At 41.9% G+C, this 19,837-nt stretch overlaps 2 protein-coding genes across 2 annotated transcripts; one reads left to right on the plus strand and one right to left on the minus strand.

Annotated features, from left to right (window-relative positions):
- Positions 1–951: 951 nt before the first annotated feature.
- Positions 952–10,309, minus strand: fbxo15 (F-box protein 15). Its single transcript, XM_035142693.2, has 10 exons — positions 9,814–10,309; positions 8,153–8,231; positions 6,771–6,875; positions 6,090–6,308; positions 4,233–4,436; positions 4,007–4,136; positions 3,531–3,613; positions 2,677–2,822; positions 1,650–1,768; positions 952–1,288 (listed from the first exon to the last, which is right to left on the minus strand). Exons 1-10 carry the CDS (start codon positions 9,917–9,919, stop codon positions 1,019–1,021), a joined length of 1,461 nt encoding a protein of 486 aa, XP_034998584.1. The 5' UTR covers positions 9,920–10,309; the 3' UTR covers positions 952–1,018.
- A 3,885-nt stretch (positions 10,310–14,194) lies between these two features.
- Positions 14,195–17,381, plus strand: cbln2b (cerebellin 2b precursor). The gene is made up of 4 exons (XM_035141915.2): positions 14,195–14,537; positions 14,936–15,471; positions 16,085–16,204; positions 16,294–17,381. Exons 2-4 carry the CDS (start codon positions 15,184–15,186, stop codon positions 16,489–16,491), a joined length of 606 nt encoding a protein of 201 aa, XP_034997806.1. The 5' UTR covers positions 14,195–14,537; positions 14,936–15,183; the 3' UTR covers positions 16,492–17,381.
- Positions 17,382–19,837: the final 2,456 nt, after the last annotated feature.

The raw sequence follows: 19,837 nt of genomic DNA on the forward strand, positions 1-19,837 counted from the left end.
AGGTGAGGTGACCCTCACTGAGAGAAGGAAGGGAAGCCTCTGAAATCCTATTATCTAGAGGCCCTGCCTTATTTTATTGCCATCAGCAGTGCTGGCCCATCAGCAGCCTGGCAACTGTTTCCAGCAATCGCTCCCACACTAATTCTATCGCTGCGGCCAGACTCGCCCAGGGTGTGGACATTAAACTCAATTTTCATCTAAAAGTGATTGTATAATGTGTCACAAAGCAATTAAGTTAATGTTGATGCTACGGTGTAAAAGCCATGACAGGAGGAAACAAAACTTAATTTGTGTGAATCTTATTAAAACAAACTAATCTTTCGCTCTATTTATACATTTAAAGCGTGTGATCATTTTTGCTTCAGTCGTGATAAAACACCTCTTTACACTACATGTAAAAATTAATCTGGAGTCGCTAAATGTCACAGTGGAGTCGTAATACAGTACAAGGTTTGGCTACACGCCCTGCGTCACTTTCACAGCTCGGGTTTCTGTTTAAATATTGAGGGGATCATTGATTACATATTCAGTTTGCATTCTACTGGAGGTAGAGAGGGCTGACGTAGTTATCGCCCCGATAAACATGACTGACTATACACAACAACAAAATGGCTCTATAGTTTCAACGCTGAACTTTTTTTATTGAATGCGTCATAACCCAGTGGAACGTGAGAGATGAACTAAACATTTGTACAAAAATATGAAGTAAAGTTTAATTTGAATGCTGTTCAAATTACTTTATGGCTCAATTTAAAAATACATTTAAAGGCAAATTTAAGAATGCTGCTGTAAAATCCTTGAATAAATTGCAACATTGACAGTATCAGCTCAACTTTATTTTAATTTATCCACCACTAAAAGCATCTATTGTTCCTATAAATAAATTTATGTTATGTTATAGATAAATCATATATAGATTTAATGTTTTTCCATAAAGATTTTTTGACAGGAGAGAGAGAACGAAGACAAAGGAAATCCAACCGTGGATCCAGATGGAATGACTGAAAACCCCCTGTGTTCAGTAATCTCTACTGAAATGCTTGTTGACTTTAGAAACACTCACATGAACCACTAAACTGACGACGACAAACTGCTTCTGCTCCTCCACCCAGGCGAGTGTCATCTTCACCTGACCGTCTGCGTCCAGATAGTGGATCAGGAAGTGCTCGCCATCGTAGTCGAAGGAGCCACTAGACGTCTTTCCCAGCTCCACGGAAACAGGAGAGCTGACACACCAGAAAGGGTTCTTGAATTCATCCAGTAGAGTCAGACTCATGATGCAGCAGTTCTGCCAGGAAGAGGAAAATTAAAAATGCTTTAAGACCTGTTTTCTACAGTATGTGAACTGGTGTGGTTTCGCTGAGGTTTCATTACCATGTGCAGTAAATTATGTCAACTTCTTGTAAAAATATCAATCCAGGTCAGGAACAAATCTATTACACCGAGTCAAAACTGCCAATAATTAATAAAAAATATAATAAAATGAGATATTTCAACTTCATTCTTCTTATCTAAGAGAACCAATGGAGGGATCCTGGCCCCACTATGGGTTGTAAATCTAAAGTAGTCTTTTTTTGGTTAGCAGCAAACTTAGGTCACGCGTTCCTTTTCTCCAGTAACAACACAGTGGGAGGGTGTGGCTGCAGTACCTCTGCTGAGCCCTGCAGGGCCTCACACTTCCAGGGCAGGGTGATGCTGCCTGACAGAGGAGGGTGTGAGCTTGTCCTGCTGATGGCGGTGAGCTGGATCAGTCCGTCCCTGATCTGACCTGGAAAAAGAAAACGACACACAATCAGTGAGTCTATATATTAGTGTACAGTTTAGATAATCTTTTATGAGACAAAATCTGAAAGTATCACGTAAAAAAAATATTAAAGATCATGGCTATTAAATAGTTGAAAAGAAAAAAGTTGCAACTAGAACGACACTCGATCCAGATTTTTATTTGGATCTGCACCAGATTATGCACAATAATTAATATCAGTCCCATAAATATTCTGTTTTTTTTATCATCAAGGTCCGTGAATTATTCTCTGAGAAATCAACGAATCACCAAGTTTAAAAAAGGGAAAAATAAACATTTGGATCCGTCAGAAACAAATTAAAATTAAGAAGAAATTAATTCTACTTGTGACACAGAGCAGGTGCAGACAATCATGAAGGAATCCAGACAGACACAGGAAGTTAGGTGAGAGGTAGACACAGGAAAGAAGTTTCAAAGTAAAATAGGAAATAATGAACTCCAAGTGCAAACAAAAATATAAATCCAAATAAGGAGATAAGTCCAAACTGATTATTAAAATACCACCAGTCCAACACGAAGGTTTGCAAAAATTAAAGTCAAAATAAAAATCTAAAGTTTCAAAAGTTCCACGACTGTCTCTTTAAAACTACAACACGTGGGCAGAACCACGACACTAGGTCTAAACTCTGTAAGTGGCCTTAGATCTGTCAGTGCTGGACTTGTAGCTATGGATGTGTTACAACTATAAACATGTAGTAATTTTAGTCAAGGAAAAAACTTTTACACAGACAAGATACATCAAACTGATTCTATATTATCGTAACTTAATTATTAGTTTTTAAATATCCACAGTACACCAGATACCTTATATTGTCTCTGCATCATCTCACAATGTGACTCGGTACATGCATATATATATATAAATGGATTACCTCTATGGCAGGAGAGCCGGCCGAAGCTTCTAGACATGAGCTTGCAGATGGTGTTGTGGAGAACAATGTGTAGTTGGTAACCATGGAGACCATACTCGGGGTCTATGTCATCAAAAGCGGGTCTGACCTCTGGTGCCATATGGGGGCTGCAGGGGGGAAAATCATAAAATGTCAATTACACTCAAACTGTGGTGTGAAGAGAAGATACAGAAATAAATTTTCTTTTGATCAGGATGTTTATTTCAGAGTGTATATTTCCTTTGTGGGCCGCGATCATACTGTGTAACTGCATTGTGTTCCCAAAAGAAACCAGAAGAGGGGGCCATGTCCACACATTGAAGTGCAAGACTCACATGGGCGTGGAGGTTTTATGGAACCATGCAGTCTCTGCTCTCAGATGAGTGTGAAATACCAAATAACTTGATTTAATCTTTGTTTTCATTTGCAGGGGAAAATAAAATGTGACCCCTGTGTGGTTTGGCCCAGTGGCTCATGAAAGTTTAATAAATAATGTTAACTTGTGGCCTGACCAAGTTTCAACTGCTTCACTGTGTCCAAAAAGACTGTAAATACCCCTGCTGTGAGTCGTCCTGACATTTGACGAGAATAAACGTCTTCATATTAATATGTGGCGCAGTTACATTATCCTTCTGTGCCGTTGGAATTCAGCTGGCACTGATGCTGAGGCTTCAACTCTCACCCTGCAGTGCTCTACAGATAGGTCACACCAGGAGCATCAAATGAATCCTGTCGGTTATCAAGTTCTATAAATTTGAGCCCTAACCAAGTGATGGTGATATGCTGCACCCGGCGTCAGCATGTGAATAAGAGGTGCCTGTTCACGTGCAGCCTACCAAAACGAAGAGCCCTGGATGCTTCTCTCCACGAGCCGGTGGACGTGAAGGGTGAACATGATGAAGGCGACAGTGCGCTGGTCCTGTGGAGAGAGCCATCGCTTAGATTCCTCTTCAGTTCTTCACATTATGAGATTGAACTAGAGTTGTTGATCACTGAAATCTAATCAGTTAATCTTTGAGTCAAAGTTACAACCGGTCAAAACTTGAAGAAATTCCCTTCAGGTATCTCTGAGCTATTTAGTTCACAAGACCAAAAAACGTGTTCTGTAAGGTCACAGTGACCTTGACCTTTGACCAAGACCAAGGTTCTTAAGATATCGTGTTCACAAGGATGAGACGGACGGATGGATGTACATATGTATACGGATGGACCAAAAATGCCTCCGGCCACCGTCTGCGTGAATGCTTTTCCAGCTACTTTAGGCCAACGTATAATCATTCAAATTATGGACGAATGCCTCTAAACTATTTACCTTCCAGGTACCGATGATGATTCCAGGCTGTAGCAGCTTCAGTTTAACCAGTCTGTCCTGACCGATGACCTGCGTGCTTTGAGTTAAAGCCTGCATGTCAACCTTGGACATGAGGGACCTCTCGCCAGGACTGACAGAGCAAGCACAAAAAAAGCGATGAGAGACAAGTAGAAACCGACGGATGGAGAGAAACAGAGGGAGTGGAGATGGACACCTCCTCTCTTACTTCTTTAGGTGGGAGCAGCTGTGGGTCATCCTACTGACACCGTGGAGCTGGAGGGTGGAAATGTGCTGGTAGCTGGGCAGGCGGCTTCCTCCGCTCCAGCTCAGACACACAGACGTATCACAGAACTCGGACCTGATGAGCTCAAGTGTGACCTCATTCCCTGTGTCATCAGACACCGTCAGTTCCCAGGTGACGTGCAAGTTTCTGGAATGAGATATGACAAATTAGCACTGATGCCACACAGCAAGAAAGTTCCCTGTTTGAGTCTTGGTTCGGCCGGGGGCCTTTCCGTGTGGAGTTTGCAACGTTCTCCCTGTTCCTCCCAGCTTCCTCCCTCCAGTGCAACATCAGATGGGATTGGCTCCAGTTCCCCCTGCAGCACTGGAAGGACAAGCGGTGTAGATGGATGGCTGTATAGCTATAGTGTGACAGTGACCGGGGGGTTAGCCGCTCGTTCAAACACATAAAAAGCTAGAATTAACAGGCTCTTTACTTTGTAAAATGAAAATAGCTCACTAAATATTCCTGAATAGCTGCAGGAAGACGCCAGTGAGCTCTTCATCAATACATTTATTTGAAGTTAATACAATGCAAATAATTGGGCAGCGTTGGGTAAAGCTGCTCCTTGCTCTTTAAATCTTGCAAACTATGACTTTAATGGCTGTTACATTCCTTTTGACAGATGCAGGGAGTAGTATGTGCGCAGTTAAACTGTTCTCGCTAATGAAATGATATGCGACGAATGAAATGAAACTGTGGCTGCTGTGATAAAGCTCTTGATCCAATTCTGTCTAAACTGTGATTCAGGGCTGCCCCCACTGTGATGCAGCCAGTGTCTTGCTGAGACACCATCCAATATCAATTAAGTGGAGGAACAAAGCTTAAAACTGGAGCAGCCCAGGAGGCCCCGGATGACCCGGGGGATTTCACTCTGCATTGTCTGTATGTGTGATGTCTTGTGAAATGATTATTACCAAGGTAAATTGCATGCTCCTCAGTGTTTCTAACAGACAAACCCCCACAGGGAATTGTCTGAGTTGGTGGGAGGTGGGAGGAAGGAGGAAGTGGTGCTGGCGTGCATGTGTGTGTTGTGGAAGAGGGGTTGGGGTCTAAGTAATTTATTTCAACAATTCCGACAGCCTCTGCAAGGAACACAATTATTTCCACTTCCCCTCTGTACCACAGTGACTGCCACAGAACTCAAAATTGAGTGCTGCACAGCCTCTAATCAGAGGTTATAAAAACACAGCATCGGTTTCTGTGGCGGAGGCGGTGAGGGAGCGTTCTCCTGCGCGCCTGCATCCCCCTGAGCAAGCATCGCATTTAGACAGAGACCTCCACTCTCACCTTTAATAAGAAAGTGTTATTAAGTGCAATATGAAAAACAAACTCTGTTGTGATTGCCAGCGGATTCGACTATCCTCTCGTCTCTACCCTCGAACTGCCATGAAAGGGAGGGATCTCCAAAGTTTTGCTGTCTGCAAACCACAAACAGTGCAGGGGTGGGGGTGTTCCCATGATACCTCACAAAGCGGCTTCCAATTGTACAACAGCAAGACGACGCAAACAGAGAGCAGGTATATGTTGTACACACGATGATCAAGACGCTTCCATTTAACTGAAGCAGCAAGCTGTGTGTAAAACTCCTACACGAGGATTCCCACCGAAATAACGAAACCCTTTTCTCACCTCAGTAGCTATAAGATGTTCAAACACATGGTATAAGCGACAAGCAGCACTTGTCAGAGTGTCTGGCGAGTGAAATCAAGTATCTGGTACATTAAGCAAATCATACACCTCAGGTCCTTCATCTAAGTGGTTCTCCGAAGTGGGATTTCCTATCGCTCCGTCTCTTACCTGAGAACCCGCTCTGTTCGAGAGGGCAGCCCGGTGTAGCAGTCGATGTGTCCGAGGTTTCTCTTCAACTTGTTTGTGTCACGTTTGACGACCGCCTCAAAGAACAGCCGCTTCCAGTAACCAGAGGCACGCTCCTGCAGTCTCATCTGCAGCAGCTCAACAATGCACTTACGTTTCCACTTTTGGAACTCTGATATGCATATCATACGCCACAGGGCACTGCATTAGGGGCATTGGAAGGCAGAGAGTTGAGAGAGAATAACACAAGGCGGTTAAGACACAAATGATTGGACTATTTACGCAATGTGGCCTTACAACAAGTTGAAACATTCAGACTCAGACTGAAAATAGACCTTAAGAGATGCACATTACATTTGTTGATCAACTGATTTGTGGATGAGAGAAAACATTTTTGATCATCATTGAATCGTTCAACCAAAAAAATGACCAATAATCAAATGTGATTATTTGCTTTGTTTTCAATTATAGCAATTTGACCTCTGATATTTAGACAGAATTTGTGTTCTAATATTGTCGTTTTCTCACTATTTTGTGAGCAACAATTAACCAATAAATTAAGAAAGATTATCAAGGCATGAATCTTTAATGAATAAATAATTGTGCTGTTCAAGTGTTCAGATATTCCCTGACTTGCAAGAACAAGATTTGGCGGACACTCACTTATCGCTGGCAAGCTGGTAGAAGAGCTTATTGACGTAGCTGATGCTTAAAAGAGCAGCGGCATCCAGGTACGACAGAATCTCAGTCAGTATCTCAGATGGCAGTCTGCGAGAAAAAAAAAAGAAGAGGTAATTAGAGATCAGAACAAGGAAGTGGCAGCAGTGTTTTCATGACACCTGTTGCTCAGCGGACATTTGTTCAGACGCACCATGTGTGTGAGAGCAATGTGCTTTTGAGAGGCTACTTATTAGTCAAATCATGCACTCCTGCCAACTAAAAGGAAATGACCCATGTAGATGTTTTTATTTAAAACAATATATATATATACATATGATAATTATAAACCAAGTGATGAATTAAATCATGAGTGAGAACTAAAATGTCCACAAGCAATCAGAGCGAGAAGCACTCATCTGTGGGAAAACTATAAGCCGGGCTGAGCAATAAAACAATAACAATCGTTATCACAATATAACTTTCATCAATAGCAATAGAACAAAAGTAAAACAAATATATATATATATATATATGGTTTTAATGTTGTTCCTCAGATTTATAAAATGTTTTGCTGTTTGTCAAGTGATTGTATCCCCCTGCTCATAAAGAACAGTTTAAAAACACAACCTTCACTCAGGAGTCCTAAAACGTGAAACAAATCTTAACAGCAGTTTTTTGCCATATTGTCCAGCCCTTAACTAAAGTCAGCAATGCTTTATCTTAGATGAATAAGATAATAACTGGATATTTGGGATATTAGACAAGTTTATACAGGTTAGGGTTTTTTGTCTGTTAGTTAGCAGGATCAGGCAAAAACTACTAGATGGATAAGTATGTAACTTAGTGGAAGGATGAGAAAAGAACCCAATAACTTTTGGTGTGGATCCACATTTTTTCCACTTTCATTGTGAAATCAGGCTTTTGTTCTCTCCAACATTTTGTCAGAGAATAATTCATGAATCTTGATGAAAAAACAGCCATATTTAGGGGACTGACATTTATAATAACAACAATAACTTGAATTTATATAGCGCCTTGCAAGAGACCTAAGGACGCTTTACGTGTGTCAGCAGGGACAAAAAGAAAACAGGACAGAAATAGACGTGTGCGTATAATTTAATGCGGATCAAAATAAAAATCAAGTGAATTTAAATGTGGCTTCGTAATGGGACTGTTGGTGCTCGTTATTACTAAATTGTAAAATCTATCTGGTGTCGTGTGCCGAAGCACTTGAAGTTTATTTTTCATTAGGAAATAGAACAACTTAAATACACTTCACTGTTTCACAGCAGACAAAGAGATGGAAACGAGCAGCTTTGTTGGGTTATGAGAATCAGATCAATTCGAACATGCAGAGGATTTAATAAATCATAAAAATAGATTACCTCTGTAAATGGCAGTCAGCTCCTCTCATAGTCCTCGCTGTCATTTCACTGTTTCCATCTCTACGTACATTCAACGGCCCTGAAACGTTAGTCTGATGTTAGTTTTTAGACGTTAATACCACAGAGTTGAATGTTAATGTAGTGTCTCTTTGTCCAAAAGATGTTTCTGTGAAAATAAACTTAACAAAAAGCCACTGAGGCACCAGTCTAGTTGGGTTGTACTCAGGCTATTAAAGAAGTCCAATGTCCACGCTGAATTCACGGTTGGGTAGATTTATTTTCCCGTTCAAAAACAAAGATATACATGTGCTTCTCCTTGTGCTCTGGTAAATAAATAAAAACTTTCCCTTCCTTCCCCCCCCTCATTAACACACCTTGATCTTGAAGAAGATGTTTTGCTCTCTTGTATCCCAGATTGGAAGGAAAATGTTGGCAGCTGCGCACTATATCTCGTGGCTGACCACTGGTGTATTGTTCCAGAAAGTGCAGGCAGTCGCCAAAGTTGTTTGTCTTTGCCTCTGCTCCATTTTGTAAAAGCTCTGATAAAAGCTTGGTACTGAAGAGATCCTCTCCATTAAATACTGGAATGCCTCTTGGTGGGAGAGAAGATGAGAGACTTTGTTGGACCATTAAAGTAGTAAAGTCATTTTGTCTCTTTTTCAGGAATGTAGACAGATACAGATTACTGGTGGTTGGAGCGTTAGCCTTTTCAAAATAAGAGCGCATTCCATCTGACACTCTAGAGCCAGTCCTTGATGCATTGGCTTCCAATACATGGGTTTTAGCATTAGCAGCTGCCATCTCTGTTTCCAATGCCAATCTTTCCTTTTCCTTTCTCAGTTGTTCCACTTGTGCCTCTATTAAATGTCCTTTCTTCAGCGCTGCAATGTGTTCCATAAGAACTGCCTTTTCAGCTTCAGCCTTGATACGTGCAGAGGATGTTAAAGAACGACCTGATAATTGAGATAAAGCTTTTACGTGGCTTGACCTAGAGCGTAAGAGAGACATTGGAAACACTATCCCCAGGTCCAACTTCCTCCGAGTCTGTCCCACTTAAGACATCATCCTGTTCATAACTCTTAATATTAGGTTGACCAGCATCAGTAAGCCATCTGTTCACCCCTTTCTGTATAATCACTGTAGTTATTTTAGTGTGAAACCACTGCTTCTGTTTTTTCAACTTCATCCTGGGGTATGGGTAAGTTTAAGAAAGATTAATGCTCATTTCTTGCTTCCTAATAGCACTTGATGAAATTACACATTGTACGTCAGTAATTCTTTACCAGCATTTAGATTTTCTTGTGGTTGGCCAGACCCTTGTCACTGAGTTTGATGTCTCTTTTTTCTGATGGCATTGACACGTGGCCCTCTGTTTTAAAGTTCACCGCTTTAAATGTATCAATATCACGACCGGAAGTCAAGTGCAAGAGCGGTTGTAAACAATGTTTCATTCAAGGTCCGCAACTTATTTCTGCACAGCGGGATCAGACAATCACGATCGTCCCGTGGCGTCTCGCACCAGTAGAACCAGCACCGCAGCAGCAACTCAGACCAGCAGAGCAAATCCGACAAACAGGGCCGATACAATTCAACTCCAATCGTTGTGCTGTTTTCCCGATACAGCTTTACAGTCACTGTGTCCATTTGTCCAATGCACGTACCACGTCGCCGCGCGCTCCATGCGCTGGGTTTCCGTTTGGTGAGGTGCGTATCCAAGGTGGTGAAATCCACAGAATCCAACAAATGTTCCTTTTTTCCAGTTTTCATCGTCCAAAGTTCTTCGTTCCCGAGGGTGTTTTTTTGTACTTTGATTCAAAGGATGTTTTTTATACTTTGATCCAAATGAAGGTTTGTTTACATTATGTAGTGTCTATTTTTCCAAAAGATGTTTCTGTCAAAATTAACTCAACTGAGGCACCAGTCTAGTTGGGTTGTACTTCCCTTCCGGGTGCCCCCTCATTAACCCACCTTCTACCTTTGTTGTGAATCCAATATCTAACTTCAGTATATTAAACTAATGAAATAGCTCCTACAGTTAACTTACGCTACGAACGCGACGACGTTAGATAAACACAAACGCTGCTTTTACGTCAAAGAATCACCGTGAATACCCTGATGTATTAAACTGCCCGCGTCCTGTCGCCATGGTGATACCATATCAAGTTCCTGACACGAGCAGAAACTTGTTTTCCGGCTAGAGGTGGCACTTTCAAAACAAGACCGGAAGAAGGTGTTTCACAGGCTTTTAGCATTTATGCTGTCTGTCCATCTAATCTATTTGTTTTATAGTCTTTTGTTGTATTTCGTAAAGCACATTTCAACCTTGTTTGGATAATTACAATAGAAATAAAGTTGTATTCTTCTTCTTCTTCTTCTTCTTCTTCTTCTTCTTCTTCTTCTTCTTAGATTTGACTCAAATTCAGTTTTACATGTTTTTAATAAGACACAAACCAACACAATTTGTCCACTGTGGGGACACCATAAACTATAACTATAAAGATATGCCTAAAAGTCTGATACTTGGTCCAGGTGTGGTTGACAAGATGTAAAAGGGGATTTTCCTCTTCTTTGTTTGGTTTATTGGCGGATTGCAACCAACATCACTCCACTACCGCCATCTACTGTATTTTCTTCTTCCTATTCAAACCCGACTTCACCCCACAAGGATGTCCAAGTTATCGTTATTCAAATATGACTAATAATAGACAAATGTATTTTAATATTTGAACTTGTGTAGTTGAGGCCCGGTTTAGCCACATACTTAACAAGCACATCTTCCTTTGCCTTTCTAATAATGCATCATATATGCATTATGATCTATTAGAGGTCTTCTGTTGTAGGCTTTTTGATTTTGGCATGACAAACTGGGAAAGATTGTGAACCAGTCGTTCTAAAGTGGAGGTCTGCGGCACAATATCATGAAATACCATGAAAACAAACTAAATAAATGTCTCTATATGGTGTTTCTCTTGTGTTGTCCTTTTATGAAGATCAGTAGAAATGTAAAAACAAAATACTAAGTCAAATTATTTGAAGGAACATAAATGCGGGGGTCCCCTGAATATTTTCTATCTTGTAGGAGGGTGTTTGGTTGGGAAAAAAAATGATAACCTCTGTTTCTTCACTGTCTTTTAATAACCAGGACAGCTTTCAGGGGGGTCGAGCTGTGATTTGAAAGCTGTTGAATTAAAGGGCCACACCAGTGATGTAGTACTGCACTTTCTATAAGGTGGGGGGGCTCACAGGAGGGGCTTTAAAAACAAAATTGTCAAAAATCAAAGCAGCAGACGATGAAACATGCTGACTTTCAGTTTCTGGTGTGCGTCGACTCTCTGAAGCAAGACGAGTTTATTTCCTCTGAACCGTTCAACAACACAGCAATTCAAATCATTCATAACTCGAAAAGGCATTTAGAAAATATATATAGGCCAAAGAAACACAAGGCAGGATATAAAAAGAACACTGATATATAACGTTAGAATGAAATGAAAGGGTTCTACATTTCCCATCATGCATCTTGACTTGTCTTTCATTTGAAGACACGCGGCTTTATTCAGTTTCTTATGAATGTGTAGGCCCCAAGCACAAGCTGAGAAATTTATCATCATAAAAATTATTTTCACAGATCTCACTTGTTTATCTGACTATTTACATTTTTTGAATATATATGTTGTTTTTTTAAACTAATAAATACAGGGGTTTCTGATTGGTGAAGATAAATAAAAAATGTAATAGGTGTTAGCTGTGCAATAAATTCTGATGAAGAAATAGAAACGTTAACAAAAAAAAAACCCAATTTAGATATTATCTTTATATGTCTGCAACAATTGGTAAGTAAAAAAAAAAAGAAACATATTTTGTAGGTGAAGAAAACCATTAACACACAGGCCCAAATCTAAACCTCATTCAAATCTTACTGCTAAAATTAGACAGCTTACCTTCACAAAACCTGTTTTTTGTCCAAAAATGAAACTGAATAAACAGATTTTAGCCTGTCGCCACAATGCGAAGATGCACGCACACACACACACACACACACACACACACACACACACACACACACACACGTGCCAATGTGTATACTTCTATTCATCACTTATTGGTGGAATGCATTCCCCAGCCCCTAACCCCAACCTAAACCTAAACTCTAACCATGACCCTTAACCATTAAGGCTAAACAGCCCTCCACACTCTCTCTCTCTCTCACACACACACACACACACACACACACACACACACACACACAGTAATACCAGTTACCGCCTAAGCTTGTGCGGTCACAATACAGTCTGCTATAAGGAGTTAGCCGTGTAATTCCTCATCTGGGCTTTATCACAGTACAAGCAGGGGGAGGACGAGACAATATCGATGTTGTTTGTCTCCTCACAGATGTTAAGACAGAGGTCACATCTTACTGATGTCAGACGAGAAAGACATAACACCCCCCCTACCCCCAGAGGTTTCCCTTAGGGCTGCACCGAGAGAGAGAGACAGAGAGAGAGAGAGAAAGAGGAAGAGAGAGGTTACAAATGAACTTGAGAGGCTGACCTCATTTCAAATATGAAGATAAAGATCTTATAGGTGCACACAGACGGATGGAAAGACAGACAGATGGAGAGAGATACATTTATTTCAAAGTCAGTATTTTAGACCTCATGAAGCATTCGGTGATTTAGGGCAAATAATAGGTATAGAACAGAAATAGAAAGATCACCAAAAACTACTCGCACATTAAGCAAAATGTGGTGCTGATGTGAATGGTTTTTTTGGGGGGTATTTTGTACAGAAAAACAACCACATCCATTCTTCCTTGCAACAGCAGATGGTTCGCTTTAGGACCCAACACATAATCGACCTCCCCGTTCCTGGAAGCCAGTAGGCTCTGCTAGCTGTCAGGGAGCATCACCATAACAGTGATGCCAGTCTAGCGGCGAGCTGATCAGCTTCCCTGATGGAAGGGAAGTCCCTACTAGGGCAACGGCAGCCGCTGGTATGGTAATGCGATGTAGGCCATGTCCCTTTCCCTTGCATGCCCCCCCCTCCTCCTCCCCTTACTTGACATTTTCTGTAGCAATGTGTCCTTCTAAAGGCCCGGGGTCAGTTGTGGCTCTCGGATACCTGATGTCACTCTTCCGCATGGGTTGTCAGTTAGCTGTGACAGAGCCATGTGCACGGGGGCTGAGGGAGAGGGGAAGGATCACTGTGGATGAGTCTGAAATTTTGTGCTTTCTTGCAACTGAAAGTCAATGAGGCCCATTTTTACAAACACGTTCATGGAGGCAGCTGGTACAAATGCAGCCATATTTGCGTCGGTGCCTGAAATGCTTATTCACGGTGATGTTCGGCTGTGTCCTCTGCTCCCATCTAGTTGCTTGCACTCAAGATTCAACCTCCAGTCCAGATGAATTATGTTCAAACTATTTTCCACCTGCTATTTATTTGAGCGGCACGACGTGGAAGACAGTCTATACAGGGCCTTCCCCTGCTTGTGTGAGGGCCATGCATAATGTAGACAGTTAGCATATCTTTAAGTAGGAAAATGACAGCTCATTAGAAGGTCTAACCCACTCTCAGACCCTTTAGAGGTGTGTAGCGCCGAGAGGGGGTCTCCACACACGGCTCCGTAAAGGTTGATGACATGTCAAGAACTGAAAAGAAAGGCTAAAAGGTGCTACAGTGAAGTGCAGGTCATTCTCTGGGAGGTGAGCCTTTTCTGAAGAGTTGCCTTATTTCATCTTGCTTATATGGGTCGTTTGTTAACCATGTGCATGTGGAATAATTTACTGATACACTCCTATAATCTCAATAAGATATAACAGCCACATATAACAACAACTTTAATTTAATCACTTGTTTGCTTTTATGTCTATACTGTGCCTCTGAGAAGTGGCTGGGTCTGCACAAATAAAAAGCACCACTGGATGGCGCACAAGGATCTTCGTTGGACTCCTAAAAAAATGCACGTTTAAGTCTGGAATTAGAAACATATACATGCATGCCGGATGTACCATGCAACAGCCAGGTTATCCGCTGCAGCCCCTTTCATTTCACATTAATCAGGCGGAGACATGAGAAACCCGGCGCATATAAATGACAGACGTTGAGGGGAAGTGATCTCTGCCGTCCCGCGGGGCCCCCGAGCCAACAACACTGAACTGATTAATATGTAAACATGCCCATTAATCCACGCGTGTGCTCTTAATTGCGGGATACTTCCGAGGAGTCTCGTTGCAGTGGCTCCACACAAAGGATGGGCGTGAGTTGTCCCTCGAAACGGAGCCCACAGACTTTTTGCTGTTTTTTTCTTTTCGCACCAGCGATCTGAGCGCTCAGTTCACAGTCTGCGAGAGACAGAGAGCGTGCAGCAGCGGGATGGACAGCGCAGGTAGGTCGTGATTTACCTTTTCTCAGCAGAAATACCTGCAAAGTGCTCGTTCCATCTTAAATATGAGTATAACAGTGAGGGTGTGAGGAGGGGATATCGTTTCATGTGTCGTTTCTTCTTTTTCTGCATTAGAAAATGTTACAAAGTGCTGCTGCGCACAGTTTTATCAGGAGATACTCTGCAGTAGCGCAGATATGCGTTTTTGTTAATAATTAATCAAACAGAAAAGGAATATGCTTATACAGATCGTGATAGTTTTAGAATGTTGGTTCGTTTTTACGCACGAAAGACATTTTACGCACACAGAATATAGAGAGATTTAATAACTAAACTCTATGCAGCCCTTCTCTTATTGCTATCGGACAGTAACACTCTCATTTTCACCTTCTTATCAACAGGATTTACGACAGCAGTTGTCTGAATACTCTCCCAAAATCAACTAAGACGCACAGGAGGGAGGGGAGTCGCAGCCGGAGAGAGTCTGAGTGCGTCTGTGTCAGAGGGTGTTTGAGAGAGTAAGGGGGCATCACAGATAGAGGCAAAGCGAGCGGGGAAGAGAGAAGGGAGTAAGTCTGGACCAGGTGATCGAACACTGACAAACCTCCAAGGGGCTTCCATCAGCGTGCACGGGATCAGCGATCTGACCATGGTGCCAGCGCACTTCCCGGGACCCTGTGCCATGCTGGCACTGACCCTCCTCTTGGGATGCGGCGTGGCTTCCTGCCTCGGCGCGAACGACACCGAGCCCATCGTGCTGGAAGGGAAGTGTCTGGTGGTGTGCGACTCGAACCCTTCTTCGGACGGAGGGGTTACCTCCTCGCTCGGCATATCGGTCCGATCCGCTGGGGCAAAGGTGGCTTTCTCCGCCGTGCGTGGAACCAACCACGAGCCGTCAGAGATGAGCAACACGTCAATGACCATCTATTTTGACCAGGTCAGAGGTCCACTGTATTTACACCAACAACAGTGTAATATCAGCTTTGCTCCATGTTTACTTCTTATCGTTTTTTCTCATATTCTCATCAACTTACATTCTATCTATTTGCCGTGGGCGTACACAACTTGATTAAGGTCATGATTCATTGATTTCCTATCATTCGGTGTGATCTCACCCCTGACTATCTCCAACCTAAACAAGATGCTATTTTCGTTTCATTTAAAGCGCTGCGTAACGAGCGAGTTGGAGATGCGCTGTCAAAACGAATCATCATCCATGCAGGATCATTTATCACAAATGCATAATAGGCCTTGGTTGAATCTACGTGTGCATTGTGTAGTTTGTGGTACACGGGGCTGTTCCGATAAGTTTTCCGGCTGCATGTGAGGGCTTTTGGGCAGCGGCCTGCACATTTTACGCATTCAATTTAGAGCCCCATCCCAAAGTGCGACTGTAGTGCTGCCTAAAACATTTGGCGTGTACCAGAACCAGGCGATGTCTGTAGTCACTGTGCGTGTCAGAGACAAACAATACACAGTAGCAGCTACTGAAGCATGAACATGGGAGAAAAACAGAGCGCTGTCTCATTGTGCGCTCTTTTTGGTCACAGGTTTTAGTGAACATCGGCAACCATTTCGATCTCAAAGCGAGTGTTTTCCAGGCTCCAAGGAGAGGGATATACAGTTTCAGCTTTCACGTGGTGAAGGTGTACAACAGACAAACCATACAGGTGAGCGATCAGCAAAGATGTTGGTGCACATACATGATTTTGAGACATTTTACAGCCAAACTGAATGTGAGTCTCCACTTCCCCCGCAGGTGAACCTGATGCAGAACGATTATCCAGTTATATCAGCCTTCGCCGGGGACCAGGACGTAACGAGAGAGGCGGCAAGCAACGGAGTACTGCTGATGGTCGAGCGGGAGGACCGGGTCTATCTGAAGCTGGAACGGGGCACCCTCATGGGCGGATGGAAATACTCCACCTTCTCAGGCTTTCTAGTCTTTCCTCTATAATCTAATCTGCGATGATCCACGTCGCCCGGGACTCTGCTCATAGGGTTTGAGGAACAGAACAAAAAAAAAAACGAAACGAAAAAAAACATGCCATTTATTTTTAACTTAAATAACTGTCAGCCAAGGAAGCCGACGAATATCTGTATACCTACACTCGTCCACTATCTAGTCTAATATGAACGTTTCCTTGGAGTTTCATATATCCAAATCCATCTGTCAACTTTTACGCAATCTGGATGATAAAACGTATCGATCGGCCAGTGGCGTTTTTGCTTGTCGGGTTTGTGGATTTTTTTTCTTGCTTGGGAAAACAAACTTTGCCAAACAGACAAACGGGTGAACCTGCAGGCAACGTGGACACTGGAGAAGACGAGGAGTGGAAGAACTGAAGTCCTGGACAGGCCGAGTGTGTTATGCTCTATTTTATGTTTGTATAGCCTTAAAGAATATTATGGTTTCCGTCCAAGTGAAGTATATGGAATTATGGACACCCAGAGAAGAAGTGCTTTCACACGCAAAGCATTTTTTTTGCACGAACGGAAGTGTTTTTTTTCTTTTTTCTGTTTTTGTGCTGTCAATGGTGTTGCGTTTGGATGCTGAACATATTGAAAATAAGCCAAATGTAGGCCGCTGACGAGTTTATTAAAAGAGAAAAAAAGGCGACATATTTCCGCCACTGGAGACGATTTAGAGCCCTTTTATTAAGAGAGAGAAAAAAATAATAATGACATAATTTATAAAGTACATATTCACAATATTGTGTGTTCTACATTTCGGAATCTGCGTAGCTTTGACTGATTTAATGTTCAGTGACGTTGCTCACCAAATGTACATTGTGGAAATAATAGAAGAATCCCTATGTCCCGCTTAATAAAAGATATTGTATTGTATAGGCTGAGCGCGTTTATCACTTTTTACGCACACGACTGAGGAGAAGCTGAGAGGCCTCAACCAGCAAGCAGACGCAGTCGCTGTCCGAGGTGCTGAAACCTTCTGTTCCATCAGACAGCACCACTTTTTCTTTAGGGGATAAAACGAGAGAGGCAGCACAGAGGCACAGGGAGCAACTTTAAAATTGTAATGAACTCGTCCTTCTCTTTGTGGCTGATTACCAAATAGAGTAAATTAGCTGGAATGGAAATACTGAGCTTCAGTTTACAGCGAGGCACGGCAGTGGTGCGCTTTTACGCATGGCACGACAGAGAGAGAACGGCTCAGAAACGCATTTACTTAACCCCGATAACCTCTTGAAATAAACACGCATTTTGTGGATTATCACACATTTTTTAGAGCTAATATCATAATGTGATAAAAACACGTCTATTCTGTAGTTTAACCCCGCCCTGTGGTGTAACTTTGGGAATTGTCACGTTGTTGGATGCCATCTTGTTTGAGAATCAATCACCCCCTCCCCCCTCCCCCCTCCCATCGCTCTCGCTCGATCGCTAGCACACACACACACACACACACACACACCCACACACACAGTCAAAGTACATATACCCCCCTCCCCATCAAACTAAAATTAAAGCCACGTCTGAATTATGATTCAGGAGATTCCGTCCAATCAAAGCAAAGAGGTTACTTGTGCCAAAATGTAGCAATTTCCCCCCCAAATATATATATATATATATATATATATATAATAGCAACAACCTAGTTTTAAATAATATGTATTTCCATGACTAAAATATGTTTCTGAAACATTCAACAAATGTTAAAAATACTGAGGAAACTTAGGTCCTACTGTTTTTATGATGCACACTGATGAGGTGAATTCAGGTGTGAAGCCTTCAGCCCGTGTTGTTATCCCTTCTGTGTAAGCTGCAGCGTTTGGAGCTTTTGAGATGTGGACTTAGTGAAAGCAGAAAGCGCTGGTGCTCAATGTCAGAAAAAGGTGTTTCCATGTTTTTGAATAATTGTGGAAGTTGTGAGCTGCAGTGAGATCTTTGTAAATTTGGTCAACTTCATTGATCTGGTTGCTGTGGGACAGTCGGGTCAAAGGGCAGAACATATGCTGAGTCGTGCTTCAGCTGTGGATGATTCTTACTTGACCTGTTTTTAGTGCTATGGGGCTGAATTATGCACTTTGTTGTGGTGGCACATCTTTTAAGTGGCTTTCTAACGTGCTTTGAGTCATTTTGTAAAAATGTAGATGTGGAGGGGTTGTTTGGAAAAGGCAAAATAGACACTGGCAAAAACAAAACCTATAGTTTCTTGTTGTGAAATGGCAATAAATAACAATGTAGATGGAAATGTTTTTGCTTAAAAACAAACTATAACATATGTTGAAGTGCAGTGTGCGATGCTCTTTAAATGGCTTTGAATCATAATATAAGAAGAGGATACCTGAAAAAGGTTTGAGATTAACTGGTTGACGACTCTGATTCATGAATCTGAACTTCATCGGAACAAAAAACATTTTCCAGAGGATCTGTTTCAACACAGAGCCTGTGTGACACTGGCAGAAATAAAAAGAGCAGATTTAAGAGACTGCAGAGCCTGCAACCCTTTATCCTAATCTTTAACTTGTTGAAACACAACCTAGTGTTATACTGTGTCAGGAACAAACACAGGAAAACATAAAAAAAATGTGTTTGGGTTTAAGAATGTTACCCAACAGCTGCTCCTTATTCCTATATGAATATCTTGACTTTTTGAGAGTATACCTTCATCTTCTGAATAACACGACACAACAGCTGAGAACAAAGGAGAAAAACAGGACTTGCTGATGCCAGCAACAGGACTGCACAAAGCAGCAGAAAGTGCCAGCAAATCAGAGTCATTTGGAGAGCATTTTAAATTGGCCTATAAAATGCTAATTGTGCCCATACCGTAATGAAAAGTCTGTTTCCAAATGACACCCTTAGATAATTAAGATAGTCGTCAAAAAAAAAAAAAAAAGGCAGTGCACAAGAGTAAATGAGAGATGAAAACAAATACACTCTTTTTTCATTGAATACCGTCAAATGAGTCAGACTTAAATTCCTCAGATGAAAGAAAGGATTTAAACTTTCATGCATGGGATGATGACATTGTTTAAATTCTTATCTAGGGAGACTGGTAGTCGGCACGTAACACCACAAACGATCCATAAATGCAGGGATAAGGCCACAACTTTTACTAACTGGGGTTTGTTTTGGTTTATGGCGGTGCCCTCATAATCAGAGAGTGTAAGTGTACGATTTGTCCGCCCTCTAAAACTAGTGTTCAAACGTAGGTGCCATTTTTATGGAAGCACAGGAGGCATTTTACTGTGCTTTACAGGCCACACGCAGTTAAGTGCAAAACTTTAAGTCGCCATTACAAAAGCCCTGAACTCATGCGGACTCCTGGCTTTTATGAC

Source organism: Hippoglossus stenolepis, chromosome 19 (genome assembly GCF_022539355.2).
Source record: "Hippoglossus stenolepis isolate QCI-W04-F060 chromosome 19, HSTE1.2, whole genome shotgun sequence".
In the NCBI taxonomy this organism is placed as follows: Eukaryota; Metazoa; Chordata; class Actinopteri; order Pleuronectiformes; family Pleuronectidae; genus Hippoglossus; species Hippoglossus stenolepis.